Source organism: Vulpes lagopus, chromosome 12 (assembly GCF_018345385.1).
Source record: "Vulpes lagopus strain Blue_001 chromosome 12, ASM1834538v1, whole genome shotgun sequence".
NCBI classification, from domain to species: Eukaryota; Metazoa; Chordata; class Mammalia; order Carnivora; family Canidae; genus Vulpes; species Vulpes lagopus.
This window is the reverse complement of record NC_054835.1, coordinates 53,218,282-53,230,937: the sequence shown is the minus strand read 5'-3', so window position 1 is coordinate 53,230,937 and position 12,656 is coordinate 53,218,282. Positions and strand designations below refer to the sequence as shown.

At 50.5% G+C, this 12,656-nt stretch overlaps 1 protein-coding gene and 1 long non-coding RNA gene across 6 annotated transcripts in view; one reads left to right on the top strand and one right to left on the bottom strand.

Annotated features, from left to right (window-relative positions):
- Nucleotides 1-6,093, top strand: part of LOC121472868 — a 20,416-nt gene extending 14,323 nt beyond the window's left edge. The window contains exon 3 of the long non-coding RNA XR_005983023.1: nt 5,927-6,093. This is a non-coding gene — a long non-coding RNA (uncharacterized LOC121472868). The remainder of the gene's footprint in view (nt 1-5,926) is intronic.
- Nucleotides 1-12,656, bottom strand: part of SSTR2 (somatostatin receptor 2) — a 16,317-nt gene extending 3,661 nt beyond the window's left edge. The window contains exons 1-2 of one of the 5 annotated variants that reach the window (XR_005983021.1): nt 11,522-11,788; nt 2,392-7,132 (exon numbers count right to left, since the gene is read on the bottom strand). Coding sequence is in view for 3 of the 5 variants with exons in the window: in XM_041724421.1 (XP_041580355.1) it covers nt 5,932-7,041 (1,110 nt within the window). In the remaining 2 variants the exon portion in view is untranslated. Of the gene's footprint in view, nt 1-2,391; nt 7,400-11,521; nt 11,789-12,582 lie in introns of those variants that run through there. The other 4 variants (XR_005983022.1, XM_041724422.1, XM_041724421.1 and 1 more) reach the window with 4 other exon arrangements.

The following is a 12,656-nucleotide window of genomic DNA, read 5'->3' as shown; positions in this document are numbered from 1 at the left end:
CACCAAACCAAGCTCATGGATACAGGTGACAGACTGGTGGCTTCCAGAGGCAGGAAGTGGGGTGGGGGTGAAATGCATGAAGACGCTCAAAAAAATAGATTTCCAGCTATAAAATACGTAAGTCAAGGGGATATAAGGTACAGCATGGCTGCTATAGTTAATAATACTGTATTGCCTATTTGGAAGTTCCTGACAGTAAATCTTAAAAGTTCTCATCACAAGAAACAAAGAATTCTGGAACTGGGTATGGTGATGGATGGTCATACCACTTGGACTTGCTGTGGTGCTCATTTGCATTTGTGTGCAAATATCAAGTTGTTATGTTGTATAGTATACCTGAAACAAATATAATGTCTGTCAATTATACCTCAATGGAAAAAAAAAAGCAGCACAGTGGGGAAGAAATGTCTGTTAGGATCTGTCTTCTGTGGGTATCCATTTGAAAATTATATTGAGTGATTTTTCTGCAAAGAAATTGTGTGTTTTTTCTTGTGCAGAACTATTGCCATTAGCAGAACATGTGCTTCCAGTTGGTTGACTAGTGGGGATGATTTGTAATTTTGCCAACTTTACTTTTTTTTTAAAAATTGAAGTGGCCTGCTATTTGCAGGGACAGCAGGGTGGGGCAGGAATGCAGTCGATGACCTGGCACGGAGTCTTTGCGTGAAAAATTGGCTTATACACGACATCCCCTCCCATTAAAAAAAATTTAAAAAAAAGGAAAGAGTGTATATCCCTAGACTTTAAATGAGTTAGTCAAATTATAGTTCTGTCCCTCCATTGAAAGCCTTGGAGAATCCCTGCATTGGAAATCTTGCCTACAAGATGTAGAAGGCAGATTGTGTGTGAGTACGTGTGCATCACGTGTGTGTGCCACACGTGGGCTCCACTGCGTCACCTGTGTGCACTGGTGCACTGCATCACCGGGGTACCTGTGCCTGAGAGCACAAAGTGTGGTGAGCCTTAGGAGACTGTCCCTTTGTCCCGAGAAATAGGATGCCCGTGAATGTTGAGTAAACAACCAGGCCTTGGTTATGTCGGCAGAGAACCACTTGGGTTTCTTGTTGAAAATAATACCCATGGGAGAAAATATCTGCCCTCTCAGTGATGGTCACCACAATCCCTCACTTGGGGACAGGAACCTCCATGGGAACTGGTACCCCAACCATCAGCGAGGAAGGGGGAGCACCCCAGGAGTGACATTGCTGCTCCTTCGAGGTGCCTGGTGCATGGACAGGGAGCCCTGGAGAGCAGACGTGGTGAGCTTACAGGTCGTCCGGTAGAGCTGACCGTGGGTCCTCCTCTTTTGAGACTAGCAATTTCCCTCAGGGACCCTGTTCTGGTCACTTTGCAATCTGATCTTTGTAAGATCCTGGGACAACTGTGTCTCCTGTGTTTAGGGTTATGACTGTCTGATTTGGTAAACCACAGCTCAGCTGCCTTTCTTCCTTCCATGACTGCCCTGCAAGGGACCTGCTCTGTTGCTTAAGCAATCGGAGGCCCCAGTCACCGAATAATGGGAGAGGGCCAGGCTGTGGCACGCCATTTCAGATTTCTCTTGGAGTAGATCTTGCGTTAGGCTCCTCAACAGGCTTTCCTAGCAAGGGCAGGGCCATTTTATGACCAGTGCTGGTAGGCCCAGGGGCAGATGTGAGCCACCTCTCCTCACCAGACACCAGTATCCTGGCAAAGGGGTCTTCTCTCCCTCTTCCGTCCTCTCAGTAATACCAGGGAAGAGGAGGGATGAAAAGCTAAAGCATCTCTCCCTTCCTCTCCAAACACCTGAAGTTGGGTCTGTGTGATCCATCTCCTGCTGAAAATCTCCGTCCGACAGGAGGCAGACGCCCACTGAACCCAGGGAGCAAGCCACAGCGTTTCACTTGTCATACTCACTTTTAAAACCAGGGGAATCAATAGTTTTATATTCAGCTTGCTCAAGTCTTGGCTAATGTTTAACTCTGTTTTGAAGCAACAGCCCAGATCCATGCAACCTGACACATCCAAGGGAGAAAACGAACTGATCAGCCTGTGCCCGGTCGCTGAGGAGTTAACGGAGGCACAGTGGCCAGTAGGGGTGGGGGACATGAACACTTGTCCCGCAGTTGCTATTCCCAACCCTAACCGGTCTGCTGACTCAGGTAATAGACCCACGAAAGCTTTTCGGCTGTGAAGTAAAATATAATCCCCGGTGCCTGCTTTCCAGATGAGCTGCTAGGAAAAAAAAAATGAGACTCGGCCTGTGGGACTGTTCCAAGAAATCCACATATTAGAAGGAGAATAACCAGTGAGGTGAAGATTTGCTCTGATAGGATATTTGATAGAGAACTTGATGTTTTTGAACCTGGTAGAAATGGGGATCAGACAAGTGACCAAATATAAATTATTACTTACAAAGCTCAAATGCTTGGCTTGCCACCTGTGGTGATTTTTACGATGCCACATGGTCCAGAAACACTAATGGGACCTTCCCAACCATATATGGAGCCTTTCGATGATTCTCTTGCCACCTTCCTTCAACTAGGCAGGAGTTCATTTCTGCCTTCCCTCCTCACTTAGCTGTCTTGATTGAACAGTCACACTTGGAGCTGAAGAGATACATGCATCCCCACAGACATTCCTTCCTACCTCTCTCAATGACCAGACTGTACACTTGCCCGGCACGGTGCTCCTATCTGGCAATCAACGCTTGCATGCTGCCATGGGGAGGAGGTTAAATCTGTGTAAGCAAATAGACTCCAGTTCACTGCCAGCTCTGGAAGTCTCACTCACCAGCCCACATTTTCTTCTCTGCATAGCATTTGTGATAGATAAGTGAATCCATGCAAAAAATAATAAAAAAAAAAGAGGTATAGTTTAAAAATGAGACTGCGGGAAAAGCTGCTACCCGCAGTGCGTGCAGTCAAATCCCACCATATAACTTAAGGAGAGGTCAGCTACAGGTTCTGCTCAGCACTTGCTAGCAGCCTCAGCTAATCGAGAGTAAGGATTCCTCTTCTTCCTCTTCCCCTGCTGCCTCCTGCCTCCTCCTCTTTCTTCTTCCAAAAACAAAGGAAGGAAATGCAGTGTCCTCTATCCCCCAGTGGCCTTCTCCTTGTCCACCCAGACTGTCCCAAGCTATGGCACGAACTCCACGTTCGATAGTCCTCAACCCTCTGTGTTACCGAAACACAAACCAGCATCATTCAACACAGGCCACAGTGTCACATTCTCTCTCCTGATAGCTCTCTCACCAGATCCACTGAGGTTTAACCAGCTCTTAATTACCCATGTTCATGGGTAGGTTAAATAGTAGCTCGCATGATCCAAATGATCAGCTGCCCTCACATCAATGGAGTGGCATTACTTTTTGTTCTCTCCCAGCATCCAGCAGATTTATGTTCATAATTAAATGTTGAGTTGAGGCTAAGCTTACATATTGGAATTAAAATCGTATTAACATTTAAATTGAAACGCTTATTCCCTCTTTCGGAAGAACGAAAACCACCAGAAAGCAAGTTATCCTTGAAAGAGGTATTTCAAGAAGTAGAGGATTCCTTTTCATAGAGAAGCAACCTGCCTGCTGATTTGGACAGAATTATAGCTTCAGCCTTAAAGGCCCATTAGAATGATCATCGTGCTGATGAGCACCGACTGTATACCTGGAAATGCATTTTGTTTGAAGACTTTAGATGGCTGCTGTGGGCCGTGGCCTCCTTGGAGGCAGTGTCTGATTGCAGGGGCCTGAATGCTACAGAGTGAGTCTGTCTTCCCTGAAATTATTTCCACCAGTTCTTGGTCCCTTGGAATCACTTCCCTAAGTAAAAACAAACAAACAAACAAAAAATCAGCATTTATTCAAAGGCCCTGGGACATCTCATATTATTAGTCATGGTAAAGTTGGGTTTAAAGCATTTCCTTCCAAATCTCTGCTTGTTTTTATGGCAGAGGAGGGGGAGGAGGAGGAGTCACCTTCTATCAGTTGTGGCTGCTAGGAAGTCCTGAGCGGAACTTGTAGCCAACCTTTCCCTCGGTGATGGCCAGAGATTTTACTATGTGCACTTCTGGGTCACAGCTTTCCTTAGGGTTTCATCTTATAATTGTACCTCTTTTAACTTTTGCACGGATTTACTTATCTATCGTAAATATTACTGAACACACTTATCTAGGCTGCAGAAGTGCTCCAGGGAATGCGGCGGCATGAATAATATAGACAGAATGAAGGCAGCACATTACCAGCGAGAGCCACAGGTAGAGAGTTCTTACTCATCCTGTCAAACAGCCCTTGCTCAGGGAGCCAGGAGAGGAAAGCTCATTTTTACGATAAAATCTATATGTGAGACACTAAGAGGGAGGCTTTCATAGAAACCCAGAGATGATGGCATCGTTGCAAACACCTGAGTGTGTGTTTCTTCCTACCCTGGAAATGGTGATCAGTGAAAGGGGCACCATCTCTTTTCTTAGCGTTTGTACGTGAGCCCATCTACCATTTCGGGGACAGAAAAATGTCACTGACGGTGTGAAGTGCCTGTCTGTGATGACCGTGCTTGAGGAATAGCTCAGAGCATCTGTAGCATTAAAGGTGGATGTCTAATGCGTCTACCCTGGGCGAGGAAGGTGGCACAGGTGTACCTGAGAGGCACGGGACTCCCTCCGACACTCCTACCTGTGCACCTGCTCTGGGCTACATATTGTGGGGCTGGCGGACATGTTCATGTTTTAGGGACTGGGTCCTCCGGTCTTTAGGGCACTGATTTTTTTTTTTTTTTTTTTTTTTTTTTAGTGCCTAGCTTTGTTTCAACTCCTTAAAAAAGAAAAAAAAAACCATAGAGGAGTCATTGAACTGTACGTAGTTCCATCTTCTTTCATTAGGAAGCCATGTCTGGCATTTTTTAAAAAAAGAATGTCACGGTTTCTCGTAAAGGTGTAATTTTGCTTTATTTTTATTCATTTATTTTCATGGTGGGGAAAATAAAATGCTTTCCCCTCGAGAATCGAGAATCGTGGTCCATTTTTTGCCTTTCGTATTGGTGATTTCCTCCACTCTCCCCTTCCATGGCTCCCTAAGAAAGACTAAAGCAAATTAAGAAAAAAATGCAATCTTATTACAAAGCAGGCTTTGTCTTGGTAAATACAACAATGGATGACCCCAACCATTTAAGTCCTTTTGGATAAATGTATAGTTCTTTGATTATATCTTAAGAAGAGAAAACACATGAATTTATGTTCTGGGTCCTCAAATATCTTCTTGATCTAACTCGCCTGATATTAGTAAAGCTAATACCCAGGATGGGGTGGGGGGGGCAGAGAGGGGTTTGAGATACTGGGAGCTTTAAGGAGACCTCCTTAAGAAAAAAAATACAAAAGTATCTTACTTTTACGATTTTTTACAAAAACATGTGATCATGTGAAAATACTGGCCAAGCATGAGAGATCCCTGAAGCTTAAACTTTATTGGCTTCATGGCAAGTCCATTTCTGCGGGTACCATATTGTAATAAACGTCCACCTATACTAGGCACACTTCAATCTGCTACTCGTGTACTTTTGAACACAGGAAACATAGGTAATGACTACACAGGGACTAGAGTAGAATAGATAAGTATAAATATAAGACCACAAGATTACATATTAGGTTTTAAACACGCAGATAGACTTTTCTATTTTTGTTGAGCTTCACCATTTCTACAGATCAGACCCAAGCGTGATCTCTTCTTCTCCTGACCTGGAATTGTCTGCCTGCATTTAAATGTTCACTTTAAGTGGGGGGAGGGGTGTCATCAATTTAATACATTATCATTCACTCAGACACTGTTCTCTGATTGGACTCATGCTGAGCAATTTCCTATTCTAGAAGCCAGGTGTGATGGGTGGGAGGAAGGAAAGGGGGCAGGGGGGAGGGAGCACTTGCCACTTGGCAGAGCTTGGCGTTTTATTTATTTATTTTTCAGGCAGTTCAGATACTGGTCTGGAGGTCTCCATTGAGGAGGGTCCTCTGGGTCTCCGTGGTCTCATTCAGCCGGGATTTGTCCTGCTTACTGTCACTCCGTTCCCCGTCATCTGGGCCGCTCACCTTGACCAAGCAGAGGACATTCTGGAAGCTCTTCTTGAAGTTGTCAGACAAGAAGGCATACAGGATAGGGTTGGCACAGCTGTTGGCATAGGTGAGGACCACCACAAAGTCGAACATGCCTTTAAGGGCTGGTGTGGGACTGATGGCCACAGAGACAGAGGAGACATTGAATATATAGAAGGGAAGCCAGCAGAAAATGAACACAGCCACCACTATGGACACCATCCGGGTGACCTTCTTCTCAGACTTTTTCCTCTTGGAGGAACCCACGCGGATCCCAGAGGACTTCACCTTGATGATAATGAACAGGTAGCAAAGACAAATGATGGTGAGGGGCACCAGGAACCCCAAGATGAAGGTGTAGATGATGAACCCTGTGTACCACGCCCCAGATTCACCTGGCCAGTTGATGGTACAGCTGCTTCTCCCCCATTGGTTGCTCCGAAGCCCAGCGTATATCATGATAGGCAAGATGACCAGCAGGGAGACTCCCCACACGGCCACATTGACCATCTTGGCCGTTCGGGGTCTCCTCCACTTGGCCGACTTGATGGGGTGGACCACAGCCAGGTAGCGATCGATGCTCATGACCGTCAAGCAGAAAATGCTGGTGAACTGATTGATGCCATCCACAGTCATGACCACCCGGCAAATGGCCTTGCCAAAGGGCCAGTGGACCAGAGCCACCTGCATGGCCAGGAAGGGCAGACCCAGCATGAAGAGCTCATCTGCGATGGCCAGGTTGAGGATGTAAATGTTGGTGATGGTCTTCATCTTGGCATAGCGGAGGATGACATAAATGACAAGTGTGTTGCCACACAATCCAATGATGCAGACCACAAAATATATGAATGTGAGGACTGCATTGCTGGTCAGGTCATAGTATGGCTCTGTCTGGTTTGAGCTGTTGGCCGCCACCACAGAGCCATCGAGGTCAAAAGGAGGGGAAACCCAAGTGTGGCTCTCATTGAGTAGCTCATACTCCATATCCATGGCTGCCTTACACTCTTAGGCTAGTTCCAGCCAGCCAGAGATCGTATTCTCACCTTAATGTGTCCTGAAGGCAAAGGATCCGGTGTGACATCTGCAAGGAAAACAGGAAGATGGGCCCATCAGTCAGAGGCTACGTAGGCTTTCACCAGCCTTCCATGTTTCTGATTTACTCTCTCAGACTCTTCAGTTGAGAAGTGTGTTATCTGTCTACCTCAACATTAGAGCGACCAGCCCATTCTCCTCAGGATGCTGACTTTCTGAGTTGTTTTTCCAATGGGGGGAGGGGGAAGGGTTTGGGTTAAGTCATCATAGTTCATCTTGTCATCTCTGGTGACGCACATGTGGGAGATGGCTGTGGCTGCAAAACACACACGTACACACACAAAAAACAAACAAAAACAAAACAACAACCCGTACTTTGATTCCTAAGAAGTTGACTGGTCCAGACAGTAAAAAGGCAGAGTGTGAAGTCCAGCCCCTGACTCAGAGGGATCTGACACCGGCATTCTTGGCCTGCTCTCGGTGAGGACATCTCAGCTGACTTGCTGACTGCTTTGGAGTCTTTCCATTCTGAAAGCCCCAGAATGGAAAAATCCTGGACTTTAGAGGTAAAACAAACCAGGGTTCCACCACGAAGCCTATGTGACCTCGTGTCTGGCGCGTAACCACTGAGTCTCGTTGGTTAATGCGCACGTCAGGAAGGTTAAGGGATGAAATGTGTGTGGAAATGCCTAGCGTTGTGCTAGGCTCATAGTCAGGACTCAAAAAACCTCATCTTTCCCCCTTTTGTCCTCTGCTGTCTCATTTATCTGTAATTTACCAAAAGCTGCCCACATAATGAACAAGTTTATGGTCTTAAATATTAAAAATAAAAATCTGGCTGGCTTTTCTATTTCAAACGCATGATTTAGTTTATTTTGTTTCTTCTGTTTTCGTTCCTCCAATACCCAGTGCTTGACCTCCACATGCTTCAGAGAGTCCCTCAGGGGGATACTGCTCCAGAATGCTCATCTTCTAACACTCAGGCGGATTTGCCTGGGATCCCACCAATTAAGGAGGAAAATAGGAGCCAGGCCTGAAGGAAGCAGGCTCATTCACAGAAGTGAATTCCAAACAGGACCGTTGCTCATTTACACTCATTAGCCCTTTGATCTTCCCACCCGTCCTATGAAGTAACCATCCCCATTTTACAGATGAGAAACCGAGGCTTAGGGAATTGAAGCAATTTGCTCCCAGTCCCTATATATAACTGGTGGAACTGAGATTTAAACACGGGACACCCGACCCTGCTGCACTTTTCACAGCATCCTATCTGCTGCTCAGTGGGCTGGAAAACGAGTGGCAGATAATTAGACTTCGGTTTAAAACAGCTGGCTCCTGTTTGACCATCATGCTGGGAAAGTAACTGTAACACTACCGGCTTGGCCTAAGATCTAAAACAGTCGCTCATCACATAAGTAAATTATCTACTGTCATGCAAAAATCAGCGCTGGTGGGGCGGGGAGGTGGGGGGCTTCTTTTTCTGCACTCCAGGGATACAGGAATGAACAGGACAGGGCTGGTGCTCTCCAAGAGGTGACAATTTAGGAGGGGAGACAGGCAAGGAAGCCAGCTCATCTAGGGTGTGAATTGTGTGGAGAAGTGAACACAGGGTTCAAGAATGCCTTCCTTGGGGCTCCCTGGTGGCTCAGTCATTAAGCGTCTGCCTTGGGCACAGGTCATGATTCTGGAGTCCTGGGATCGAGCCCCCCCCTCTACGGGTTCCTTGTTCAGTGGGGAATCTGCTTCTCCCTCTCCCTCTGCCCCTCCCACACTCATGTTCTCTTTCTCTCTCAAATAAATAAATAAGAAAGAATGCTTCCTCTTCTGGAGGATTCGGAGGAGGCTTCATAACAGTAATATTTGGGCCGAGTCTTGAATATATGAAGAGTGAAGCAGGAAGGGCAGGAAGGAGGTCATTCTGGGAAGAGAGAAGATGGTAAAGGCATAGTGTGCCCAGCATACAGTGATTCCCAATTCACTTGGCAGACACATTTCTCCGGGGCAGGGCACTTTCCCTGGTGCCTGAGTGAAGATTGGAGATTGCTCCTTTATGCTTGGAGAGATTGCTAATGAGCTAGGGGGGACTTCACCGGCAACAAGTACTCCACGATCCTTGGCCACCTTTGCCTCTGATTCATTCTGCACTGCCAGGCGCCTTGTTTATCCTCTCCATACTAATTTCCTTACCAGACTGGTCTGGGCTTTGTGGCTGACCTTTCTGCTAAGTACTTTGGGGACCCTGGTTTAATGTCTGCATTGGTTGAAAAGCATAAGCTGGCAGCCATTAAAAACAAACGTTAGGGCACCAGGGTGGCTCAGCGGCTGAGCGTCTGCCTTTGGCTCAGGTCATGATCCCGGGGTCCTGGAGTCCTGGGATCGAGTCAAGCATCAAGTCAGGCTCCCTGTGGGGCGCCTACTTCTCCCTTTGCCTGTGTCTCTGGCTCTCTCTCTGTGTCTCTCATGAGTAAATAAATAAAGTATTTTTTGAAAAGTTATAAAGAAACCATTTTGGGTATTCCTGGGTTAATTTGGGTTGTTTCCACTATTTTTCTAACTGTCTTATTGGTACTTTAATTCTACAGACCCAGAATCCTATTGAAGCCGCCTGCACTAGAGCATACATTAATCACTAGCATTTTTCAGGGGCCCATCTGTGTACTAGGCAAGGTCACACTCCAATGTCTGGGTGAGTCTGAGGACCGGTGAGGGGCAAAAGCTCTGCCTAGAGCTTTGGGGATAGGGATGATGATGGTGCAGGTGAGTGAGGGAAGGCCAACGCTGACCTCCAGCCCTAACTCTGCCTTTTTCGCTAGAGTCTCACTCAGTGGGATGGACTTGCACCTGGGGTCACTGTTTTTCTAAATAGGCTAAGAAGCAGTAATAGCGTGCAGAGCTTTGTGAAAGGGGCAGAGGGGGTAAGCTGGGCAGCCAGTCCAGAGTGGGGAGGCTCCTCCAAGGAAGAAATGAGTTTAAATCACAGTGACTCTGATTGCATTAACAATGAAGTCTGCTGCCCCAGGTCTCCGAGGGACTTCTGCTTCATTTGGGCCCCGGGGAAAGTGGAGCCCAATGCCAGGCAATCAATACTTGTTGGATTGCAGTTCGATTACACGCACAAGGAAGTTTGGTTTTCTGTTTGCTTTATTTTTCCAGCCTAAGACTTCCAGACACTGGAAATGGCTGGTTGTCGGTTTCCTCTGAGTCTGAGTCTGGGCTGTGTTGGAGAGGAGGGGGAGAGTGGTCTGGCGCATCCCTTCCTCGTCCCAGAGCCTAAGAATTAAGCGTGGGGATGGGGTCTGAGCATCAGGAGCGGTGCTAAATCTTGTTGGCCTCCAGCCTTTCCTTTCTCACCTGCAGTCCACCCCCGCGCTCCCCCCTCCCCATTCATTCCCCACAGCCACCTCTCCAGTGACCTGCTAAATGGGGAAGGTTTCTGGGGAGCCAGAGCTGAGCCCCAGTAGGGGAGGGAGAGACAATAGCCAGGTGCGGGCCACCGCGGCGCTAGAGCGCCTAAGAGAAGCCGAGGCGGCGCTGGCCGAAGGGCCCGGGGAGAGGTGAAGGCTCAGGACAGTCCATCCGCTTCCCGGCGCTGGCACAGATCAGCCTCACCACCCAACTCCAAGGCTCGCAGATCCAAGGGTTTCCTAAAGAATTCCCTGCTCTTTGCAGGTGACGATGGGGGGAGATTAAAGACTGCTGTGCCAGCACCTCAGTTTCTAAATGCAGACTGGGGGGTGGCGAGGCACCAGGGACGGCTGGGAGCCGGCCACAGCTGCTTGGGGACTTGGCCAGTGCCTCGCGGGCGCAGGCCACTGAGCTATTCGGTCTTTCCAAACATAGGCAAACTGCCCTCTGCTTCTGGGCTCCGGGGGAGCGGACCCTAGACCCTTCGGGTTCTGTCCCCCAGCGGGGAAAGGAAGAATGGGGAAGCGCTCCCTTTGCCCCGCTGCCAGCCGCTGCCAGCTCGGATCTGGGGATGGACGCCCGCAGGGGCCCTCAGCAGGGCTCGCTGGACGCCCCCTCTCACCCGAGCGGCCTCTCGTGGTGGCTCTTCTGCAGGTGGCTGGGAGAGAAGTTGTCCCCGTCGCAGCCACCACCTAGACGAGTGGGCTGGGGGACGAGGACTGGACGAGGGCGCATGCCACGCACACCGGCATGCGGTGGCGCGGCCGCATCTGCTCCCGCACACACGACCCGCAGCCCCCACTCACGCCGGGACACCTGCGGCCGTTCATTGCCACCAGAATCACCGTCCCCCAGAAGGGAGAACGGCGCACCGGGACCTACTCTCCAGCACACGGAGGTGCGCACCACCACGCAGCGCAGATGCACCCAGGTGCCCAAGTGCGTCTCTCTCTCTCTCTCTCTCTCTCTCTCTCTCTCTCTCTCTCTCTCTCTCTCGATCTGTGTCTCACACACACACACACACACGCCTCACCTTTGCTTTTCCGCTGCAATCTGCTAGCTCGGCTCGCCGGCACCCAGCGACTGTCCCCAACCCAGCCGGGGCGCCCAGGCGCGCAGCAGCTCGGCCGGCACCTGGCGCCTGGCGCTCGGCGTCCTGCACTGCCGGCTGCTCCAGCCCCTCGCGCCGCCCAGAGCCAGGGCCCCGCGGACCCCCGGGACCCCGCGGACCCCCCGGACCCCGGCGCCGAGCGCGCACTGGGGCTCGGGGCGCGCGTGGCGGGGCGAGCGCGTGCGCGCCCGGGTGGCTGCGTCGCCGGGACTGGCCCCGCGGAGCCCGGGCCCCTCTGCACATTTCCCCGCGCCCCCCCTCCCCCGGGTTACGTCACAGCAGCTTCGCTCCGCCCGCTGGTCCGTAGGAGGACCGGGCTGAGCCGCGCGGAGAATCCGCCGGGGGCTGCGGGTGGAGCTCACGGGCGGCGGGGGCGGCGGGGGTCGGCGATCCCGGGCCCCCGGGCGCTCCCACTCGTGGCAGGCTCACGCGCTGCAGTCCCTCGTACCGCGTTCACGGAATCGGGTGTGTCTCACCCAGCGCACGGCTGCTGGGGTGGCGGCCCAGGTGGCCCAGACTCGCCTGGGACCCTGTGCCATCACCTGGGTCGGGCAGGTTGGCAAAGCCGCGGGTCATCCCAGGGCGCAGGGCTGGGGGGAGAGCTCCTCGTGCGGGGGGCCGGCTCCCCTCCCTTCCAGCCCATCCAGCCGAACCAGAATTCGGTTCAGGGAGCCGCCAGGGCTCAGCAGAGCAGCACTCCTGCCCCCTCCCAGCTGTGCACGCCCAGAGGTACAGGCCATGCGGCAGGTCGCCGGGCTTTGTGGGCACCTGCTGGTGCGACTCCGCTCGCTCCCCGGCCACCTAACATGTTCCCGCTGTGTGCCAGCCGAGGGGGACACGTAGGAAGTGGGAGCTGAATCGCCCCAGTTGAAGCGATTTCGTTTCTGACTGCGATGATTCAGCCTCTGTTCCAATAGATTAATAAGTCACAATCCCGCAGCCTCTCCTTCCTCGTCCTCCTCCAGGTACAGACAGGCACTCACCATCCCGCGGCCAGTTTTAGCAGGTAGGGAAGGGAGACAGCAAACACCGGCGACAGCGTTCTCCATGGGCTGCG